At 43.2% G+C, this 24352-nt stretch overlaps 1 protein-coding gene across 2 annotated transcripts in view; it reads right to left on the bottom strand.

Annotated features, from left to right (window-relative positions):
* Positions 1–6109: 6109 nt before the first annotated feature.
* The window catches only part of MOCS1 (molybdenum cofactor synthesis 1), a 38943-nt gene continuing 20700 nt past the window's right edge, over positions 6110–24352 (bottom strand). The window contains exons 8-11 of one of the 2 annotated variants that reach the window (XM_081186419.1): positions 23226–23336; positions 22232–22352; positions 21137–21184; positions 6110–9446 (exon numbers count right to left, since the gene is read on the bottom strand). In XM_081186419.1, the coding sequence (XP_081042545.1) occupies positions 8569–9446; positions 21137–21184; positions 22232–22352; positions 23226–23336 (1158 nt within the window). In that variant the 3' untranslated portion in view covers positions 6110–8568. Of the gene's footprint in view, positions 9447–21121; positions 21185–22231; positions 22353–23225; positions 23337–24352 lie in introns of both variants that reach the window. The other variant, XM_081186420.1, reaches the window with a different exon arrangement.

Below are 24352 nucleotides of genomic sequence, written 5' to 3' on the forward strand. Positions count from 1 at the left end.
AGCACCAGCTCACCACAAGTACTGCTCTCCAAATGGAGCAGTCTGGGGTTTCAACCACAGCTGACTGCATTCCCCTTGGCAAGTCCAATCATTTATTGCCAACTGCCAAGTCTGGGTAGTGGGAGTCAGACAAAGCACGTCCCAGCATTGCTATGGGGTGAAAAGGAGAAACTCCAAACCGGCAATCTTAATCTCATTCATAAACAAGCTTCTTTCTGGGTGTGGATGCTGCCAACTCCTATCTGTTCTCCATTAAATCCCCCCCCCCCATCCTGCAAGAGAAAAGGGATGGGAGTATAGCAGGAGAAGCTGGGGAATTGAATCTGGCACAGAAACCATTTGAGCCGTCTAGGTTTTATCCCAAACCAGAAACACCTAGATCCAAATTGTGCAAAGGGAAGGGAGGCAATCAAACAAGCTTCATAGTGTAAAAGTGAAATGGGCCAGGGTTTACTCATGAGAGAAAAGGCAGACGAAACATACATATGGTGAACATTCATTCCAGTCCTGTTAGAACCCCAGAAGGAGAGATTATCTAAAAATAATAGTGTCTGAATCATAGATTGATAGACCTGAAAGGAATTTGTCAGTGATCTCATCCAAACCTCTACTGTTCATAACCAAATTTGTTTATTACATTCACATTCCATCTTCCATCATGGAATCCAAAGTACCCCAGAGGTCTCCTATCCAATGCAATCCCTGCTTAGCTTCTGAAAGATGGTGGCCTTGGATGTCTGCAGACAACACCCTCTTCCTTCCAGACTAGCCAAGGGCTGGGGGAACCTGTGCCCACCAGTTGTTATTGGACTTCAGCTCCCATCAGCCCTAACCATTGACCATGGCTGGTTGGGGCTGATGGGATGTGAAGCCCAGAAACATCTGGACAACTACAGGTTCCTCATTCCTGGACTAGTCCATCATCATACAGACTATGCTATATCAGAAGGAATGAGGCAGATCAAACCAGATGTTCCGTCAAGACAAATGAGAGGTTCTGAAGAAAACTTAAGTTTGCTTCTCAACGAAAATTCGCTCTTCCGACTGGAAGATTTCTTTATAAGCCCCTTTGCCTGATTTTTGTTTTTAAGCAACTTACTTATCAACCACAGAAATAAATATTGTTTCCCTGCTGTTTAAAGCTTCACATGAAAATATTACGGAGGACCAGATTCTCCATTCCAAGCCCTTCTAGAGCGTCGATGCTGCATTTCAGACAAGCAAAATTCCCCAAACACTTTTTGAAAACACACATCACAATACTTCAATGGAAAGGTGAGTATAGCTTGCATGTGTCAGTGCAACTGGTTCCTTGTTCTCCTGTGAATTTCTCAGTGTGCACAGCATGCAAGATGGAGAATAGACCACAGGTGGGTACAGGAATGCTCCCAAGCAGTGTTTTTTTCTGGGGGGATGCAGGGGTACACATACCCCTAAACATTTTTTGAATCTAAATTTGGCCTCATTGAGGGGCAGTATTTCAATATGAGTAGGAAAATGAGAGTACCCCTAAATGTTTTTTTAAGAAAAAAAGCACTGCCCCCAAGTAACAACCTTTGACTTCTGAGGTGTATTGTACACCCATTCCCAACACATCCATTATATCTGCATTGAGCTTCAGTTTGACAGCATTCATCCAACCAATCACAGATTTCAGACAATCACTCATGTCTCTTCAGTGAAGTCCCTGAATGGGCTTCATTAGAATATAGATGGCACCTATCTCCCAAACGGTGAATGATGTCTCTCACCATCATTTGTAAAAGGACATTTTAGCCTATCATTTCCTTCAAGGAAGCCGTGGGGTAACAGGTAGTTCTACCCCTCCCCATTATCCCCACAACAAACCTGTGGGGTAAATTAAGCAGGGATATAGCAACCTTCAGCCAGTCATTCAAGGAGCTTCAGGTCTGACTGGAATTTGAACTTGGGGTCCTAGTCTGCCGCTACCCACTCTTCTACGGTGTCTCTCATACAGATGTTAAACAGCATTTCTCATCTGCCACACTAAAATACAGCAACCAGAATCAATTGCGCAAATAAAGCAGATCCCCCAAATTTGCATTATGAACTCCATGCACGGGATTTGAGCTTCTGTCATACAGAATTTGGATCTTCATTCTATTCTGTGGCCAAGAGAGTGATTTGGCACAACATTTCATCTGGAAGAGAGGAGAGAGGAAGCTTGCAGTCATTAGGATGCTGTTTTTATTTTGTAGCAGTGATAAATCTGCCATCATCTGAGAGATGCTAATCAGGTCTTTGTTTATTGAGAAGGGGAGATGGGAGGGAAGGGCCACGGCTCAGTGGCAAAGCATATGTTTTGCATCTGCAAGTCCCAGGTTTTAAATACCTGGCAACTTTGGATTTAAAAAAATTGATCTCTAGAAGAAGGATCACACCCTAAAGTACTGCAAGGATAGCTTTCTACAGTACGACAGACTGTACCAAGACAAGTCCTTGAAATTCTAGGGTTATGCAAAGGGCAAGAGATGATTCTACCAAATTTGGAGCACGGAAATTTTCCAGAAGCAATGGTGGGTTTTTTTGTGCTTTTTTGCCAAAGCTTGTTCTCTTCACCAAAGGGATCTCTCCCCACTCCCTCCCTACCTTCCACACTTCTGCCAGCTGCATTTAATTTTAGCCATCTCACTATCTTGGAGCATCTTCTTCCATGGAATGCAAGTTCTAAAGTAAATAAATAACAGTTTGTTGATGTAAAACCGCTGCCCAGAACCACACGGCAATGAATACAGCAGCCAGTTAGGCCCTGGTTCGATCCACGTGGAACCACTTTACACAGCTGCTACAGCAGCGATGCAATGCTGCCGCCTCCTTCCATTCCTACTTTCTGGCTCCACTTTTGCCAGAGGCTCCAGGAAAAGAAACACAATAATGAGAAAAAGAAGAAGAGTTTGGATTTGATATCCAGCTTTACCACAACCCTAAGGAGTCTCAAAGTGGCTAACAATCTCCTTTCCCTTCCTCCCCCACAACAAACACTCTGTGAGGTGAGTGGGGCTGAGAGACTTCAAAGAAGTGTGACTAGCCCAAGGTCACCCAGCAGCTGCATGTGGAGGAGCGGAGACGCGAACCCGGTTCACCAGCTTACGAGACTACCACTCAACCACTGCACCACACTGGCTCTCACAATCTATCCCATTCCTTTTTAGCTGGTTTTCCAGTACTACCCTTATTGGCTAGGTGCAATTAATGTTTCTACTCATTTTGCACTGGCAACAGTTATGGTACTGTTACTTTCGCTGCTCAGTTGAAACATCTCTTGTGTTTTTGTACACCACATCGAGTCTTTCTGAGAAAGGGGTCTTAAGAATTTTAATTTTAAAAGCCGAGGGTCAAAGAAGCAATGGCTCTCCTGTTGTTGCTGGGCTCCAATCCCATCAGCCCTACTCCTGCACAGCCAATGGTCAGAGCTGATGGCATATCTAGTCCAAAAAAAAACATGTGGAAGGCCACAGATTCCTTAGCCTTGTCTTAGAAGGATGAACTCTAGAGGCACTGCCAGGACCACCCTGGGAGATTTTGGGTGTTGAGAGCCAGTGTGGTGTAGTGGTTAAGAGCGGTAGATTCGTAATCTGGGGAACCGGGTTCGCGTCTCCGCTCCTCCACATGCAGCTGCTGGGTGACCTTGGGCCAGTCACACTTCTTTGAAGTCTCTCAGCTCCACTCACCTCACAGAGTGTTTGTTGTGGGGGAGGAAGGGAAAGGAGAATGTTAGCCGCTTTGAGACTCCTTAAAGGGAGTGAAAGGCGGGATATCAAATCCAAACTCTCTAGAAACTCTACTGTAAGCCTATAGTAAAGCAATTGCCAACATTCATCTTCCCCACTATATTGGGAATGGGCCAAATCACAAACAAAGAAAGCATAAAAGTTCATAGTGGAAGGGTGGCAGGATCTCTTTCTCTCCCCCCCCCCCAATACTGATCTGGCCCAGTGCTTAGACCAACTTCAACCACTGCATCTAGAACAACAGGTAAGGAATGGCAGGAAGACAATATATTCAATAAGGACTCTTCGTCTCCTCTCTCAGCAGAACTCGGCTCCTAATTTTATTTGAAATAGTTCTCTCAGGTAGCCCCACATTGGTCACATCACAACTCACCCACTGAAGACCAATGATTGGTTACCTCAGAGGCTACACAATTACAGCTCCACGGGCAATAAAATGTGCCCCTTATCCAAACCCAAATCCAATATTCTCACCACCAACACAAGGTATTTGTGTAGTCCTTCGTGTTTTTTACTTGTTGCTGTGGGGTGGTTCTTCGCGTATCCCATTACTGTGCAAGTACGATACTTTTGGCTGCGTGTCAAGAACATTTCTGAACCACTGGAAGGTTTGTCCAGGCACTTGCCTTCTGTGCCAGCAGGACTCTTACAGCTTTGCCTGAATTCTCTGTGAACTCAAAAGTACAGAGGCTCTGGCAGCATTCTGCCTTTTCCATTGACCACAACTGGGAGTAGACTTGGGCAGAACGGAGTCTCTCAAATTGCCAGCCAGAATAGGAGACACGAGACTTTGTGGGTAGCAAGAGTTATCACCTCTCCACAGTCATGTTCATTCGGTGAAACTCTGCGGACACCCTCCCCTTTCCCCTCCCCGAGTCGATCTGTGCCAACAACCAATGCCACACACAGTTACAACTTCTAATATTTCTGTTGAGTACCATGACTTGGCTGCAGAGCCACAGATTATTGAAGCTTAAATCTTGAGGGAAAGCGGGCTTGTTTGCTTTCCTGAAGTAAAGGACATTGGCCTGGAGGTCTGTAAAAGGAAACCAGGGCACTCTGTCCAAAACATTAGCAAAAACAGCACATACTTTCAGGATAAAAATGTGCCATTCATGTAAAATACTCAAGGAATAATCTGGCCATTTACCTAAGTCTGGTTTTACTCAGCCGTACTACCAGAGAGCTCAGAAAAACACAACAGCTACCTTGTTAATTAATCAACAATGCTAAAATTAATCTGTAATTTTGTTTACCTCGTGGTGTCAGCAGCTGCCCTTGGAACCTTGACATCCTTAATCCAACCGTCCTTAACCCCTGAAAAATGAGGAGAAAGCTACTTCAGAATCTAACAAGAATAACTGTCATAGATATTGGAACATTAGTATATAGATCATTTCACCCCTTTTGTGTCTTGATCTATTCCTCTTGCTCCAATAAGCAAAACACAAATATTACCAGTCCTTTTCTTATTCCCTAGAACTAGTAACACATTGCTTAGAGAAGTGTGCAGAAATCTGAGGCATAAGCACTTTTCAAATTACATTTTCTGCCCTCACCATCTCTTCTTAACCCTGTTATGCTCTTCCTTGTGCTTTTCTATGCATCCCATAAATTTAATTACTGGTATCTTATCAAATCCCAAGTCTTTGAAGTCAACTATCCAAGCTCACCCATTTGAAAACCTATTGTTAATTAACCCTCCCCTTACGTCATCAATCCCCCTTTCATGTTTACTTTGCCTGGTTTTAGACATCAAGCCTAATGGACAAGAAGATAGTTCTGGTTTATTGTTGACATGGTGTAAAACATTTTGAGACAATGAAATTAGGCATGGTGTGAAGAAAGCACATAGGGAGAGGTTTCCCACCCTTTCTCATAATCCTAGGATCCAATGATGCTGAATGGTGGGAGATTCAGGCTAGACAAAAAGAAAGTACTTCTTCACACAGCGTATAGCTCAGATATGGAACTTGACATCACAAGATGTAGTGAGCCCCACCAACAATGAATAGAATATTAATAGCTAGCAGTCATGATGGCTATATGGTACCTTCTGTAACAGAGGCAGCATGTTTCTGAACACAGTTGCTCGGAAGTAACAGAAGAACGCCATTGCTCACAGTACGCTTGTGGGCTTCCCCCAGGCACATTTGGCTGGCCACTGAATTAGATGGACTTTCGGTTGAATCCAACAGAGCTGTTTGCATAAAAAAGTGGTTGTAAGTTTAAACTTTCTTGTTTCTAGTTTCTATGAAAGTTCCCGTTCATTCCTAATGACTCCCCCCTCAATGTTCAACATTTTATCCGTAAAGAAAGGAGACAGATATCTGAATAATGAAGACCACATACTCTCATTGTTTGCAATTGTTATTTATTAAAAGTGCAGTAGAGCAATAAAATCAAATCTCAGTGCTTCAGTAAATCTGTGCGTAAATCATTATATCCCAAGTACACCATTATCTAGAAAACATACCAAACTTGTACATAGATCCAAGAATCATATAGTGCTTGATTATGGCACACCAGAAAATGTGCTTAACAACTCACTTTAAATATAAAATGACCTCCTTTAAAAATGGATCAAAAGGCCATTTTGCCAAACCAGTAAGCATGAAGCCCCATCTTTTCTCCTGCAGACAAGCTTCAGGGGCAACTGTAACAAAACCACATCTGGGTACCCTGTTTTCAATTACTGGTCCGTTTTTCAGAAAGTAACACAAATGTATTCAGAACCAGCATTTGTAGCAAGTTTTCCGTTCGTGAGATAAAGTTAATTTCCAAGCCCTTTTAAAAGAAATCACGCCTATGCGTTTACAACCCCCCCCCCCCAAATGTACACTTTATATAGTTCAATTTTAAAAAAGAAAGGAAGAAAGGAACTCATTCACATTTGGTAAGTGGGAGTTGTATTATTGTCTCCATGTTGAGTGTACAACTGGGTTTACTGTGTTATCTACATTAGCTTGCATGCCAAATATTGCTGAAGGTGCAAAAGTCACAGAAACACGCACATGGGAAACTTCTCTTTTGTTATCGACTTTAACTAGATTGGAGCAGTTTCCTAACATCCCTAGGCCAATGCCTTCCTGCAATGCCTGGTATATCAGAAGATCCATTGGAAAACATCTTATTTTACACAAGTCCCAGCTGTACTCCTGTGCTTCTTATTCTTTTCATGGGGATATGTATAGGAGGCATTTACGGTGGACATGGCGAATTTTTGATATTGTAAGACCCCATCCAAGAAAGGCGTATATTTTATGGTGTGGCAATCTTAGGTCAAAGAACGCAATTTAAAATTTCGAATGAGATTCCTGACACAATCTGAAAACGAAAAGCAGGTAAATTGCAGGACTGAAACAAATGTTCATATATCCTCAGAACAACCATGAAAGAAAGAAAGAAAGAAAGAAAGAAAGAAAGAAAGAAAGAGCAGCAGAAGTATTAAAAATGCAAAGTCAAGCTTTTAATCTGTAAGTTTTAAAAATGTCACTTCTGAAGTTTAATTGTGAAGGAGTTTGCAAAAAATAATAATAAACAGAATGATCATTGCTTTCCTAAAGACAAAAATGTGCACACACTGCTCTGCACACATGAGAGGAGGGCATGTGGTGAAGTTGGGGGTCAGTATGTGTAAGAAGGATGCATTTAAACATTAAGTCCTGCTGATAAAATTTTATGGCCAATAATGCTCAGAATGAGCTTTCCCAATTCTAGACACTTGGGTTTGCATTAAAATCCTTACATCCCAACACCACCATCAACTGTATGTGGGGGAATTGGAAGACACTGTTTCCCTATATTTGTTGCCATTTTAGTGTGCTACTCACAGAGGATTCCATCATCTTGAACGCTACCTTGAAGAGCCTGGGGGATTTGGTGATCCAGCAGGTTCTATAGAAACAGGATGGAAATGTTTTGGAGTGGTGACAGAAATGTAGCCCAGTGACTGGTTTTGGCACAAAGGAGTGTGTAGCCCGAAACTGTATTCCTTCCAGTATCTTGCAGAAAAGAAACAAGCCTATAGCTTTAAAAAAAAATAATTTTGATGAAGGGAGACCTATTTCCAGAACATTTAACGACTGGAAGATAAATGGTAGCCGTGTTCAGCACAATTCTGTTGTGAGAATTAAAATGCCCCATTAACATTCAACACCACTGGAAGCAAGAGTCTCACAGCATTACTGGGACTAATTTGAGTATTTAGCATCAGTTTTCTCAGTTGACAAACACCTGTTTTCCATTTTCAAGGATGAAATGTAGCCTATTCTCACCGTACTAAAGTGTTATTTGGCTGAAGTGGTAAAAAATAGTATATATTTTCCAGTGTTAGGCCCAAGTATTAAAAATCATTGTTCACTTGCTTGAAAATTCTAATCACTTTTTTGTGTGTCTCTGCCTGAATTCCTAGTTCTGGATCATATTATTCTACACCAGTGGAAATCTTATTATGCATATGTTTTTAGTGCAGGTGCCAAAAGATGGACAGCCATGAATAGTGGGGACTGTAGCCTTGTACACTGAGAATAGTTAAGGTGCTCAGTACAGCTACACTTCAGGAAGCCAAAGAAATCCTAGGAAGATGAGAACTTCAACACTACTGCCAAGGAGCCCATTTACTACAGGCAAATGAGATGAACGATGTCTGTTTCATACAGGAAAGTCAAGTCATTTAAAACAGCTGCCAAGATGATCGATAACTCAAGTTGTGCTTTGTAATTCCCAGCAGCTAGATCTCCGCTTCCTAGTATGTGATGGTGCTGCCTTTGATGACCGGCAAGTGATGCCTTGGTTCGGAAACTTTAGACCTACATTAGCCTCTCTGGAAGTCTCTTTGCCCTCCTTTCTTGCTGAGCAGTTTCACCTCCTCAATGACCATGTCGTGAGTAACTGCTTTGCACATATCATAGACGGTCAAGGCAGCTAGGCTGGCAGCAGTCAAGGCTTCCATTTCCACACCGGTTTTCCCATAGGTGCGGCACAGAGCCTGAATCACCACTGCATGCCTCCTCTCATCTAGACTCAGGGAGATGTCCGCCAGACTCAGTGGGACGTTGTGGCACAGTGGAATCAACTGGCTGGTCAGCTTGGCTCCCTGAATCCCAGCTATCTGGGCAACTGCTAGCACATCCCCCTTTTTCATTTGGTTCTGTTGCACCAAGGCAAATGCTTTCTCGCCCAGACGGACCACAGCACTGGCCACTGCAGTCCGTTCAGAATCCAGCTTCCTGCCCACATCCACCATGGAGGCACGACCCTCCTGGTCAATGTGGGTTAGATGATCTGAGGCACTAAGAAATTGGCCGCTGGGAAGAGGTCCCTGGTTCTTCTCCTCTGCTTCGCTCCTGGTCACCCCAGAGTGAATGCCTCTAATCATGTGAAAAGCCTGCTGAGGGATAGAAGTTCCTGTCCTAAGGCACTTTGCTGCCAAAGTTGAGCTCAAGTTCTTTTGGCAAATGCAATGGCTGCGGAGCTGAGCTTGCAAAATTCTTGCTGCAAGCTGTCCTGTTGAACAAGTTCCTGGCAAAGCATGATGTCCTATAAAGACATTTTTCTGGAATGTCTTCCCCATCTGTTTGGATAAACTTGCTCTTGGAGTCAGCCAGTGGCCAGTTCTGTGGCTCCCGTCATTTAAACAAGCTTGGTCCTGCAGGGCATCTTGGAGCAGTGGGAACGACCATGATGCTGCCTCTAGGGAAATAAAAAACACAGGGTTGTTAAGTTTGTTGGATGAGAGAAGCTACTAGGAATTTTACACAGAGTTCTATAACCCCCCACAAACCAAAGAGCGAGAGAGAAGAAAAAAATAAATTCATATCCTTCTAGATAATGCAATTTACTTAATTTGCCAGGCCAGTTATTAGTTATTAAAAAGCAGCTGCTTTCAGGTGCATGGAACTGAGTAGGTGTGTGCTGGCTTGCAGGCCAAGCTGAGGCTCAAATCGAAGAAATCCACTAATCCAGAAAGCCAAATTCTATCACAGAGCAGAATCATACTCCATGAGTGTTCTGCTCCAACATGGTATCATTGTGCAGAAACCTGTTGGATTTCTCAGAAGTTTTCTTTGCCCAAAATGGGCTTCCATTTTAATGCCTCGTTTGATGGCTGCTTTAGAGTTGTGAGTGCAGGGTTGAGCAGACTTTATTGTTGTGAGGTGGCTGAAGGAGCTGTGTTTTTCTTTCCACTACTCCAGCACCCTGCAGTCTCCCTGGCTGCCAGCACTTCCTAATCTGAAAAAGCTCCATGGTAGAAGTGACCTCCTTGGGCTTTTGCTGAAGTGCAGGCAGCTGGACAGGCTGGTGTTTGCTGCTTCTGAAAAGCTACTAGTTTATTCCATATTCTAGAATCATCTAACTGAACACAAGAAGTGTGGAAAGAAATGCTGACTCATGGAATACTAGTGAGAATCTACAGTGCAGGAATGAACAGGAACTAAATGGGTCTGTGGGGAAGGATGGAGAATGCAGAATGACATGTTCCCGTTTCTGTCTCTAAAAAGCTCCACATATATCAACTCTCAAGCAGATAATGGTGCCATTTTAAAACAATTTTCTTCATGGTCAAAAGGGCTATCAACATATTTAAAAAAGAATAAGTATGAGGATCCATGAGGAATCTAAAGGATGCACTGGACTGTGAATAAGAGGCCAGCTTCTAATTTGTGCATGAACTCATGCACAAAACTAAGACTCCACTACTAAGCTTCAGCACACTGCAACTGAAAGGCACAGAGCATCTTTCCCTGTACCCAGCCATTTGAATGTACCCAAAGATGCTTTTGACTTTGTCTGAATAGCAATTGCAGCCCTTGAGAAACAAACAGGAGGGCAACCAGATGGCAAGAGGTCTAGAACATAGATGTCAACGTTTCCCTTTTTTAAAAGGGAAATTCCCTTATTCTGAATAGGATTCCTTGCAAGAAAAGGGAAAAGTTGACAGCTATGGTCTAGAAACCAAGGCCCATGAGGAATGACTGAAATAGCTGGGCATGTTTAGTCTGGAGGAGAGAAGGCTAACAGGAAACATGATAGCATGCACTCAAATGTCCGGAGGACTTGCCACTTAAAAGACGGAGCAGACTTGTTCTCTATTTCACACATCCAGAGGGAAATTCTGGAACTAGCAGATGAAAATTGCAGGGAAGGGATCTCCTTCTAAACATTAGGGGATGCTTCCCAATGGCAAGAACCTAGAGAGGTGATGGGCTCCCCGCTTGACATACTCCAGCAGAGGCTCTGTGTCTGGCAGAGATTCTGTAGTTGCAAGATTCCTGCCCTGAGCAAGGGGGCTTCACCCAATAACTTCAAATATCCCTTCTAAAATTGTTTGAGAAGCAGCTTGCTTGATGGCTAGAAGGCTGGTGGCCTGGGGTGGGAAAGCTATCTGTGTAGCCCTCTATACTGTAGCCCACATAAATATATTCACCTACAAGATCACTCATGAGGCTGCTGGCTTCGTGGTCATGCATATATTTAGGAACATAGGAAGCTGCCTCATGTCCACTCAATTGGTCCATCAAGTTCAATACTCTCTACACTGAGTGGCAGCAGCTATCCAGGTTTTCGGGCAGGGGACATTAGCAGCTGTACCTGGAGATGCCAGGGAACCAGGGATCTTCTGCAAGCAAAGCTGATATCTATCCCAAAGCTACAGCCCTACCCCCGAACACACTCTGTCAAGCTTGAAGCAGTGTCTCATTAAACTGAGCTAAGAGTAAGTACGATGAATTGTGGTGCCGTCTTAGGCTTTTTACAGTACGCTACTCCTGATGCAAAGCCGTTCGTTGCCTGCTCCTTCTTCCAAGCCCCGAGAATGGGAAAGGAAGCTGCAACGTAGACTTACTCCTTTTGGAGCAGTAGCCCCAACTTTAAGCAACTACAATAAAAAGGAGTCACTTGCTGTTGCCAGCTCTCGCTGTGTTAACAACAGACACGTCATGTTTGGAGCTTTGCTGCGGCAAGCTCAGATTCCCTCGCTGACACGCGTTACCTTTGCTCTGGCTGGGAGCTTTGCCAGGTTCAGTTCCAAGTCCACTGGGAACCAGCCCTCTCTGCCCTTCTCATTAATCCCTTGGCTGTGGCAATTCCAGTGTCCAGTGCCAAGGACCAAGTCAAAAGGAGCCTGTTAAACATAATGGCAGCAATTCTCTTTATGAGCAAGGGAGGGAGAAGGGCGGGGGGAGATGTAAAGCAGTAGCCAAAGCTCTTTTTAATGATGTGTACCTTTAAGAAGTCTCAGCACACGCTTTTTTCCTGCTTCCCTGGGAAGCTTCTGTTCCCCCAGCAGTCCTATTTCATTTCCAGCAGCAGAGAGATGAGGCAAGGCTTGATGCAGTTCAGCTCACAGACCAGCTATGTCTTTAAGATGAATCCTTACAAAGGATTCAAGGTCTTTTCATATAAGAGAATGTGTCCCTTCTTTTAGAAATGCTGGAGCACTCAGAGGCTCTAATTTTGGGGAGCAAAAACTCTCAATATCAGAAGAGCACTCCTGCAGCACAGCTGCCTTCCACCAGGAAAGCTCGTATCGCAAGGAATGCACCACTTTTTAACATGTTTGGTCCAACAGTACAGGGCTTGACCAGGAGTATAAAAAAGTAAAGGGACCCCTGACCGTTAGGTCCAGTCATGGCCGACTCTGGGGTTGCAGCGCTCATCTCGCTTTATTGGCTGAGGGAGCCGGCATACAGCTTCCGGGTCATGTGGCCAGCATGACTAAGCCGCTTCTGGCGAACCAGAGCAGCGCACGGAAACACCATTTACCTTCCCGCCGGAGCAGTACCTATTTATCTACTTGCACTTTGACGTGCTTTTGAACTGCTAGGTTGGCAGGAGCAGGGACCGAGTAACGGGAGCTCACCCCGTCGCGGCGATTCGAACCACAGACCTTCTGATCAGCAAGTCCTAGGCTCTGTGGTTTAACCCACAGCTTCAAAAAGATTGGAGAAGTGTATTTAGCAAGCACCATTTTCCTCACCGTGGATTTACAGCCAGTTGCCCCACAAATAAATAACGATGGATGTATTCATAGCTGGTTCCCCTGGAGTGCAAATCCTCTGGAAGATTTTGAATATCACTTCCTCCTCTCCCAACACAGACAAAGTAATTCAGAAGAAGAGGTTCCAAATACATTTTGGAATGTTGCCAGCCAAAGAGGTTGAGGGTTAAAATTCCATCATGTTTGCCAGGGACCAAGAATGCTGAAAAAGTGATGGAAGATGCCTGCCACATGCTCAAATGATCTGTGGGAATTTCCTATAGGTGACGCGAGTAGGAGGAGCAATGGGAGTGGGGAAGTGGTTTTCAGCCAAGGGCTGCATCCCTTCATAGGCAGCTCGCTGGGGAGGGCATGCCAGGGGGCGGGGAAGGTGCAGAGGCAAAAGGTGGGTGGGGCTATGGATGTGATGCTTGCTTTTCTACAGTAGGCTACATTCTGGCCATGAAGAGCCAGAGGTCTCTCTCTCTCTCTCTCTCTCTCTCTCTCTCTCTCACACACACACACACACACACACACACACACATCCCTCTCTCCATCCAGATAAATAAGAGGCATCCTCACATTTCAAGGACACATTAAAGGAGATTGCAGGGCAGGGACCATGAGTGAGGAATGACTTGAGGAGAGTCCCAAGGGCCAGACAAAGAGATCTGGGGTCCACACCCCTGCAGTCCAGGATGCTCATTAACAAGCAGGGGGGAAATGGGGAAATATTACTTAGGTGCCACCTGCAACCAAATACCAGATGGAATTTGAAAGGGGAAAGCCTGCCCTTCTCCATAGGTCTGGGATTAAATGTGAGGTTAAGCAAGCAATAGAGCCAGGCCTCCAACTAAACTGGACTCTCTCCTGTTCACTTGCCAGCAAACCTATGCTATATGTGCACCAATATTCTGCTTTTTCTTTTTTTTTTTTTTATAAAATTTTTATTGGTTTTACAACATTTTTAAGAAAAACAGACAAACATTAAGAATGACAAACATACACGTATAGTTTCAAGCATATTTTCATAAACCTCCTTTCTAGGACTTCCCCATACCCCCCCTCTCTGCATCCCAATGTCCATTGTTCAACTAGCAACTCCCAGTTATTACTTTCCAATCTCTATCCTCTTAGTCCTCTCTTACAGTCTGACCTTATGTCCCTGTACCCCTTTGTTTCTGGAAACTCCGACATTTTAACATTCATTAAGTTTATAGTAGTCCTTAAGATAGCTTTTAAATTTTTTCCATTCTTCTTCTACCGTCTCTTTTTGTTGGTCACGGATTCTGCCTGTCATCTCGGCCAATGTCATGTAGTCCATCACTTTCATCTGCCATTCTTCCAAAGTGGGTAGGTCTTGTGTCTTCCAATACTTTGCGATAAGTATTCTTGCTGCTGTTGTGGCATACATGAAAAAAGCTCTATCTTTCTTTGTCACCAATTGGCCGACAATGCCCAAGAGGAAGGCCTCTGGTTTTTTAGAAAAGGTACATTTAAGTACCTTTTTCATTTCATTATAGATCATTTCCCAGAAGGCCTTAATCTTCGGGCATGTCCACCAAAGGTGATAGAAGGTACCTTCAGTCTCTTTACACTTCCAACATTTGTTATCGGGCAAATGATAGATTTTTGCCAGCTTGACTGGGGTCATGTACCACCTGTATACCATTTTCATAATGTTTTCCTTTAAGGCATTACATGCCGTAAATTTTATACCGGTGTTCCATAACCATTCCCAGTCAGCTGACATAATGTTATGTCCAATATCCTGAGCCCACTTAATCATAGCCGATTTAACTGTTTCATCCTGTGTGTTCCATTTCAACAACAAGTTGTACATTCTAGATAAATTCTTAGTATTGGGTTCTAACAATTCGGTTTCTAATTTTGATTTTTCCACCTGGAAGCCGACTTTCCTGTCCTGTTTAAAAAATTCCATTATTTGACGATATTGGAACCAATTTTCCACTTTATGCTTCAATTTCTCCTGACTTTGTAATTTGAACTTATCTCCATCCTGTTCTAAAATTTCCCAATACTTCGGCCATCCGACCTCCATATTGAGTTTTTTCACTGCATTGGCCTCCACTGGTGACACCCATCTAGGGGTTTTGTTTTCCAATAGATCTTTATATCTTATCCAAACATTAAACAATGCTTTTCTGACAATGTGATTTTTGAAGGCACTGTTAACTTTATCATACCAAAGATATGCATGCCAACCAAAAGCGTTATTGAAACCTTCCAGATCTAAGATGTCTGTATTCTCGAGGAGCATCCATTCTTTGAGCCAGCAAAAAGCTGCTGCCTCATAATACAATTTTAGGTCCGGCAGGGCAAAACCCCCTCTTTCTTTAGCATCTGTCAGTATTTTAAATTTAATTCGGGGCTTTTTGCCCTGCCAGACAAATTTCGAGATATCTTTGTGCCACCTCTTAAAACATTCCATCTTATCAATAATCTGCAAGGTCTGAAACAAAAATAGCATTCTAGGCAATACATTCATTTTAATTACTGCAATTCGGCCTAACATTGACAGTTTCAAATTTGACCATATTTCTAAATCTTTTTTAATTTCTGACCAACATTTTTCATAATTATCCTTATACAAATTCTGATTCTTGGATGTTAGATAAACTCCTAGATATTTGACCTTCTTGACCACAGTCAAACCTGTTTCCTCTTGAAATTTCTCCTTTTCCATATCTGTTAGGTTTTTCCCTAAAACTTTGGTTTTTAGCTTGTTCAACTTAAATCCAGCTACCTGGCCAAACTGTTGTATTATTTCTAATACCTTTTTCGTACTAGTGTTTGGCTCTTGCAAAGTCAATACTAAGTCATCTGCGAACGCTCTTAACTTGTAATGTTTAGCTCCGACCTGCACACCCTTAACCTGCTGGTCATTTCTTATCATATTCAGCAACACCTCCAGAACTGAAATAAAGAGTAATGGGGAAATCGGGCACCCCTGTCGTGTTCCTTTTTCTATCTTAAGCTCCTCAGTCACAACATTATTTACAATCAGTTTGGCTTTTTGTTCAGAATATATTGCAGCCATACCATTCTCAAAACCCCGGCCTACCCCCATCCTATGAAGATTCTTTTTCATAAAACTCCAAGAAATATTGTCAAAGGCTTTCTCCGCGTCCACAAAGATCAATACTGCTTTAGTGTTTATATTCACCTCTAGCTTTTCCAGAATGTCTATAACATTCCTTACATTGTCTGCCAGGTGTCTTTTAGGGAGAAAGCCTGCTTGGTCCTTATGAATCATCTCCATCAAAACTCTTTTGAGTCTTTTTGCCAAAATGTCTGCAAAAATTTTGTAATCCACATTGAGCAATGATATTGGGCGGTAGTTCTTGAGTTGGGTCTTTTCAGTCTCTGACTTTGGTATGAGTGAAATATATGCCTCTTTCCACGATTCAGGTGCCCTTTTTCCTTCAAGGATCTCATTACAAACTTCTCTTAATGGTTGAATCAACCATTCCTTCAGCGATTTGTAGTATCTAGAAGTCAATCCATCTGGTCCCGGAGATTTGCCCAGTTGCATATTCTGAATGGCAGCCTCTATCTCTTGTTCTGAGATTCTCTGGTTCAGGTCCATCTTACTTTGCTGAGAGATGTTTTGTAATCCATATCTTCCAAGGAATTTGTCTATATCTTCTTCATTTTGCGGGCCTTGAGTGTAGAGTTTTTTGAAATAACTTAAAAAGCAATTTCTGATTTCATTGGGTTTAGATATATTCTTTCCATCCACCTCTAGACTTGTAACTGTATTTAGTTTCTGCCTTTTCTTCAATTGCCATGCCAAAAGTTTACCACATTTGTTTGCTGATTCAAAAGTTTTTTGCTTCATTTGCTTTATCTTCCATTCAATCTCTTGGTTCATCAATTCCATATATTGAGTTTGATATAACTTGATCTCTCTTAAAATGTCCTGAGACTTTGGTTTTGTTCTTAATTTCCTCTCTCCTTCCTTTATCATTTCCAAGATCTTCTCTTTTTTCTCATTTTGTTTTTTCCTCTTTATTGAATTTTGTTGAATCAGAAATCCTCTCATAACCGCTTTACTTGCATCCCAGATCACTCTTTTCTCCACGTCGGTCCTCAAATTTATTTCAAAATAGTCTTTTAGGGTCTTTTGGGCCTTCGTGTGAATCTCCTTATCTCGAAAGAGGGTGTCATTCATTCTCCATCTAAATTGACCAGTTATTGTGAGTTTCATCTCCATCTTCACGGCGTTATGGTCGGAGCAAGTTTTTGGGCAGATTTCCACTTTCTTAATCTTTGGAGCCAGTCCACTAGTAACCCAGATTTGGTCAATTCTGGTCCAGGTCATCATTGCTTGGGAGAAAAAGGTTCCCTCTCTCTCCAGAGGGTTCCTTGTTCTCCAAATGTCTATCAAGTCCATGTTTTCTGTCATTTCGAAAAAAGTCTTAGGGAGTCTCCCTTCTTTAGTGACTGTTAGTCTTTGTGCCTTGTCCATATTAGTGGAGACCACGCCCTTCATGTCTCCCATGATTATCATATTGTAATCCAAATAGTCCGTCAAAGTTTCATGAAGTCTCTTAAAGAAGTCAGATTTGCCTTCATTTGGTGCATAAACTCCAACAACTAAGAATTTTTCTCCTTGTACTTGTATCTCCACAGCCAGATATCTCCCTTGTTCATCTTTGAATATCATTTTTGGAGCCCATTTCTCCTTCACATATATTACAACTCCTCTCTTCTTAACTTTGTCTGATGAGATAAATTCTTGTCCTAGCCTTTTATTTGAAAGTAATCTCCTATGGGCTCTAGTTATGTGAGTTTCTTGTAAGCATATCAAGTCCGATTGTTCTTTATTCAATATATGAAATACTTGTCTTCTCTTCAAAGGCCCATTGAGCCCATTACAATTCCAACTAAGGAATTGCAGAGCCATCTTGTTATTTTCTTAAGGCTCCTCCAACAGCTCCAAGTTGTTGCTCTTCTTCTGATGGTGGTGGTTTTTGTCCAAACGAGAGATTCAGTATGTCCAGTGCTCTCCTCTGTTCTGCAAGTACGTCCACAGTCCCCTTCTGTAAATCCTCCTGGTATCTTGCCAAAAATTTGTCTTTATCTTGAATTGTCTTTATTTTCACTTTCTTTGCCTTGTAGTCAAATGACAGTCCTTGTGGAAACTCCCACCTAAAGCGAATAGTGTTCTTCTTTAGCAATAGAACCAAGTCCTTGTAAAAGTTTCTTAAATCCAAAATGTATTTTGGGATGTCTTTGAAGATCTGTACAGCTGAATTTCCAATTTGCAGGGCCTTTTCAAAGTGTAATCCTAATATTTTATCTCTTTCCTCCTTGGATCTGAGTGTAATCAAACAGTCTCTCGGTGTCTTTCTATCTTGCTTTTTACCCAATCTGAAGGCAGTCGTAATTTTAAATTCGTCTTCCTCAAGGTCCCAGCAATCCACAAACTCCCGTGTCAAGTATTCCACAAGGTTGTCTCTTTCGTTCTCCGGAATCAGTCTTAATTTTAAATTTCTCTCTTTCCTCTGTAACTCCCACAAGGCCAAAGTTGCATCATGCTCATAGACCTTCCTGGCGAGCGGCTCTAGCTTCTCCTGTGTCTCTCCGGCAGTGGCTTTGGCCTCCTCGGCAATTTGGCGCGTGGTGGCGTTCTCCTCTACCAATCTATTTATAGATTCTGTATTCTGGTTTAATCTTGCTGATATTTCTGTTAATTTTTGTGTATTCTCTGAAGTCTGTTTTGTCAAAGACTCCAGGGTTTGGTTTATCTTAAGCAGGGCCTCTGTCACAGCTTCCATAGAAACGGCTGCTCCTTTGTCTTGACCTGTTGTTCCTGCTGATCCGGCTGTTGCGCCTGAGATTGAGCCTCTTTTCTTTGCCTGTTGCAGCTGCAACTGTTGTTGTTGCTGTTGTTGCTTGATCTTGGCTCTTGTGACTATCTCTTCTTGTGGGCCACTCATGTCAAGGTCAATTCCCACGGGATTTGTTCTCCCTTGGAAAATTCCACTGTCTTAAGCCGTGCCGGACTTTACTTTATCCTCTAGAGGGAGCAAATCAAAATGGCCATAGAGCAAAATTTCCAAGTACCAAAACAAAGGAGACAGTCCAAAAAGTAAGAAAAAGGGAGGTTAACACAGTCAAAGTCAATGTTACTAAGTACTTATAACTTCAAATTGCCACAGTTGCCCAATTTATACTGTTTCTTCTTATAATATGCAATAGTCAGGCAGTGTGGAAACTTTGTATCAAAGTATCACTTCACAGGGAAGAGTCAGTTCAGTGTACTAAGAAGGCAGACCGTTTCGTACTTTCAAACAGATGAGACAGTAGAGGTTTTTTTCCTCCAAATAAGTCATGCAGTTAATAGTCAGATTCGCCTCCCCTCTGCCCTGCTTGCTAGAGGGGAGATCAAAGGTTTAAATGTCCGGTTTAGCTGATCAAAGGACGGATTTAAACGGATGCAGGTTTAGAGCTCCGTTGCTTTCGCTTTCATGCAGTCGGGGGGAGGCAGACTTCCTTTGTTTAAATCTCCCCCGTTTTTAGCCCAATTTTTAAAATTGAAAGAGTCCCGGTTATTTTTCAGTTCTTACTCACGGGGAATCAGTCCGAATTTCTTTTCAGGAAGGAATCGGCGCTCTCCGCTTATGGCGACGCGGCTTCACTTCGCAGGCTGGGTAGCGACTCTCAGCACCGCGCTCACTCCCGATGTCGATCCGTAGCCTTTAAAAAGGCTCTTTCACGGTACCGGGGGGCGCGAAGGTGCCCACCGAGTCTCCTTGTTCTCAGGCTTCAGCGCCTGGGATTTTAGGGGTCCCCCGCTTGCCGTAGCGGGTAAGACCCGAACTTGCGAAGCAGTCCTTCTCCGGAGCTCGGAGCTAGGACCGCCATTAAGCGCTGGCACCGACCGGAAGTCGAAACTTGCCAGCAAACCTATGCTATATGTGCACCAATATTCTGCTTTTTCCCCCAGATGGCCTCTTTAAGTTTCAGACAGCTTGAAATATAGCGGCTAGCTTTCCATTTTATGTGACAGGAGAGGAGCTAGCCACAATGGCCATCCTAGCAGTGGAAGGGGGGAAAGCATCGCCCTAGTACTTTGCAAGGGATAAGGCACAGTGAATATACATTCTATCATGGGCTGTGCTTCTAGGTCTGCTTGGTTACAACTGCATATACATGCAGGAAGAGGAAGGAGCACAACATACAGATTAGGGAAATGAGGGGCTTAAAAAGACAATGTCTAGAATCCAGAATCCAGTGCTGCCAACTCACAGTTCTCATTAATGTCTATGCTATATAGATCTTATACTTCGCTTTTTGCAATTGTCAAACTCCCCCCCCCCCCCGCCGGCACTCTCCTGCCAATGAGCCTATGTGAAGCAAGATGTCAAAGGGAAACAATGAGATCACTTTTTAAAAATCCCCATAAAGCAGTGAAGGGAAGCGTGGAAATATGCTAAGGCAGCAGAGCAGCACAACTAATTCTTTGCACAGCACTCAGTGGCAGTGGAGGCTACATTCCCTCAACACCTCCTTGGTGTGTTCTCCAACCGCTTCCTTCTGCCTGTTTATATGCTAGCTGACTTCGGGGGAACCATGCAGTCAGCCTAAAGTCCAAATTAGGAAGCCCTTCTAGTCATTCTCCATATGCCTCAGCTAGCCTGCGTGTCATGACAAAGCTGGCTCAACTCTGGTCACAGAAACCAGACTGTTTGTACGGAGAATGCCAGTGGTTAGTTTTCCCGAGATGCTGAATGCACGCTTGTCAGACTCAATCCAGCTCTTAGCTGCGTAAACAGACTGTAGGCAGCCTGCCTGCCATTCCAAAGCCAGCTAGAGGGGTCCCATCTTTGCATCGAGCTTCCTTCGCTCTCCCCAAAACGTCTTGTTGAATTACAGGCAAGTCCCCGAACCTATCTCAATAGAGCGCCAGTGGGATGAATACTGGCTCACCACATAGTTCTCCCATGCTGTGGAAGTGCTGGTAGCTAATTGTTCCTGTTCCCAAGTTATCTGAATCCCAACTATGTAATTCTGGCAATGCGCCCAATTTTAAAGCAGCTGAGAAGAACACAGGGAGAATGAGATACCCCTTCACTATAAACTGCTTACCCACAGGCTATGGAGAGAAAAAGACAGGCAGCTCATAAACTCCCATGAGAGTGAATAAACAAGTTGTACACTCAGCAAAAGGTGGAAGTGAATGGCCAAGGAGATCACAAGAGTTTTTGCCAAGTAACATGCAATTTCTCCTTGTGAGCTGTTTTTAAAAGCTGTTTGTACACCTCTTTAAAAATTCAAACACACTTAGCCTAGGAAAAGACTGACTCTTTCCCCAAGGGGCAAATGTAAATACAGCATTGTGATATGGTTTATTACGTACTGCTTGGTCACCCACCAATGAGGATCATTGGTCTGTTCTTCATCTGGGAAATGTTGAACATGCCTGGGAATAAATAAAGAATAGATAGGCAAGAATTAGAGGATGCTGAGGATTTTAAGTCATATTGGCTTTGTATTGTAAATGGAAACAATACTTGAAAAGTGCAAGGAATAGCATAGACATCTAGTTAGTCGGTCCCGATAAGGAAAAAGTATTCGGAAGCACAGAGATGAAGAATTCATCCCAATAAATGGGCTTCTTTAACACCCTCCTCAAGCAAAAAAGGAAACAGATTGAACCTCCTGAAGCAGAACTTATGTTAAACAGTTCACATGGGAAATGGGCAGCCAGGTTCCTGTAGCAAACTAGTGGAGAAGGATTGGGTTAGGAGGTAGACTGGCACAACAGGACCTGAAATGGCAAGGCTCTAGCAAAGCCGGACATGTGCCTCGGAATTATCAATGTTTCCCTACAGAGGTTCACCTTTGACCTCAGAAACAACTATAATAAGGTTTGGGTCTTCTGGCGGCAGAATTCTGGATGATTCCTAGGGCTCTGGTGTCATTTCATTGACAATAAGACAATAAAAGGCATGAAGGTGTAAAAACCTTAGCTAAGAATGGAAAATGGACCCCCTATTCCTGGTTAAATAGAGGCCACATATTGTTTCTTTTGACTCTGCCTGTCTACCACTCCAGGCTTCCAGATCCCTGGGTCAACAGCAGCTTTTATTTGCCACCTACTGGGCAAATCGAGCAACTACTAAAACACAGGAAAATTCATGAATACAAATTTGCAACAACTGAAACTTTCACACTGTCACAACGTAACCAGCTGTATTTGTGTTGCTATGTGGGACTAAAAATTAGGCGGAAAATGTGTGACCAGGTAAATAATGTGACCAGCAGCCGCTTAAGTTGCACTTTCAGCTTAAAACAGGATCCTCTCATGCTAAAAAAAAATAGCAGGACTGCAGGACAGACAGAAATAGATGGAGAGATAGATAAAGTCCTATGGTCATATATTTTATTAGGCACTATGGCAATGCAATCACTCTTAAATGAAGTGCACAATGCAGCCTATACAACTTGGAATCGTAAAACAAAATACCTGCATGTTGTTTCTTTTTCCTGCCAACAGCTGCCCCAATGATTTGAACCAATTCTTCTTCTGAGGCATTAGATCGTAAGTGATCTCGCAAGGACACTTCTGCATTTCCTAAAAGGCACACCTGTAAAAAAAAGGATGAGAGGAGAGAGAATCATATAACCCTGGTTGCCTGGATGCATCAACTTTGAGGGCATGAAAACATCCTCAAAATGTTTTTATCTCCAGATCCGTCTTTAATTATACTCTGCCCAAAAGTGAATCAGCCCCCCTTGGGCAGTCCATTCCCACCCATTTGGGGATTGGTAGTCAAAGGGACATTTGAAGGCAATAGCCATCACTTTTTCAACTGCAGAAAATTTTGGAGGGCGGAGATCAAGAAGCAAGGGTGTCACTGCTGGGTGGGAAGTGCCAATATTTAATTGAAAGCTAATTTTAAAAACACAACATGGAAACATAACGTGGCAGGAAGCGTTCTCCCTCCTAGCCCCACCCCCACCCTGGCCTCCAATTCAGCCTGTGCAACATATGTCTGATTTGACAGATCAGGCAGAGTTCTGCAATGAAAGTGGATACTGGCAAAGAAGAAAACCCACACCCTCCCAGTCACATTACCGAGAGTAGCATTCCTGCTGCCAATTTAAGAGGATTTAACATAAAAAAGCTACACAATGTGTTTATCTTCAGAGACTTCTCACCAATTAGTTTAACAGCTCAAATATGCTGCATTATGAAAACAAGGCAGTTTCTGCAACACTGAGAGCCAAGGAAAAAGACACAGTTGTTCTTTCCAACAGCAAAACAAAAATCTACAGTAGGATCCAACAGGGACTGTTATTTGATTTACCACTTGAGTCTAACTAGGCAGCCATCATCCAATGACTTCTGGCCCATTTTGGATGCCGTGACAACTTTGTGCGCACTTGATGCAGGTTATATAATCATGTAAGCACTCTAATGGCCCAGAAGAAGCTGGCGAATAACATCATGCTCCTACCTTCAAGTTTCCATCAGCTGTGATCCTCAGTCGATTGCAGGATCCACAGAAGTGTTCAGACATTGAGGTGATGAAGCTGACTTGTCCCTGAAAATGCGGCACCTTATATGCCTGTTGTGACCCAGGCATGGATTGAGAAAGAGAAAACAGAGAGAAAAGGTGAAGCACATCTTCGTTAATATCTTACTTAACTGGCTTCAGCATCGTCCTATTCCAGTTAACGAAAACTGGAGTAAGAGACACAGTGGCGTAGCTAGCCACTTGGGTGCCAGGTGCAAGTCCTGCATTTGGGGGTGGGGCGCAATGCATGGAGCCTCTCTTCTGCCTCCCCCTCAGCTGTAGGGCAGTTGAGGAAGAGGTGTAGGGCAGATGCAAGTCCCACACTGCCATTTTAGGCAGCGTGGAGCCTGCAGGCACCAAGCCACCATGTCACTCCCAGGAGAGACGCGTGGCTTGGGCACACTGCAGGCCCCGCAGTAAGTGCCAGCCCCCGTGGTGTGGCACCCAGTGCCAGCTGCGTCTCATTATGTTTGTTGACTGAACTAAAAAGTTTCATGAGCCCATTTTTTAAAAAAACTCATATTTTTGTCATTTTCTCACCCCCCCCCCAGTGATGACACCCGGGTGGCCTGCAGCCCCCGCACTTCCCTTCCTTTGCCACTGAAGAGGTGAAGATACTGCACAGGCTAAATCCAAGGTAAGTTGCCAGAAGGAAATCTAACTACGGACTGAAAAATTGTTCAGTACATATGTGTAAAACCAATGCTGAAAAATGAACAGTTCACTCTTCATGGCTGTATCACTCTTTCACTATGTTCAGATGGCCACATCTGATTAAGAGTAGCTGCCAGAATTATGGAGCTTCTTATCTTCATACCAGAATTTTCCTGCAAAATCTGGTTGTGCGAGTTTTGCTCCAATATGTATGCAAACGGAAGATTCCACAACAGATCGTTGGCGGCATTTCAGCAAAATGTGGTAAGATGATGTTTACTTTAAAACTTGTTCAAAGGGACAAAGTTTGGTGTGGAAAGTAACCATCTGTAGATCATGTATAACAACTGGGCTTGGTCAAGTGTATAAATTCTGAAAAATCAGTTTCCATAATCTATTCCATAAAGGCAACA

This window comes from Podarcis bocagei (assembly GCF_964188305.1).
Source record: "Podarcis bocagei genome assembly, chromosome: 3".
Taxonomy (NCBI): Eukaryota; Metazoa; Chordata; class Lepidosauria; order Squamata; family Lacertidae; genus Podarcis; species Podarcis bocagei.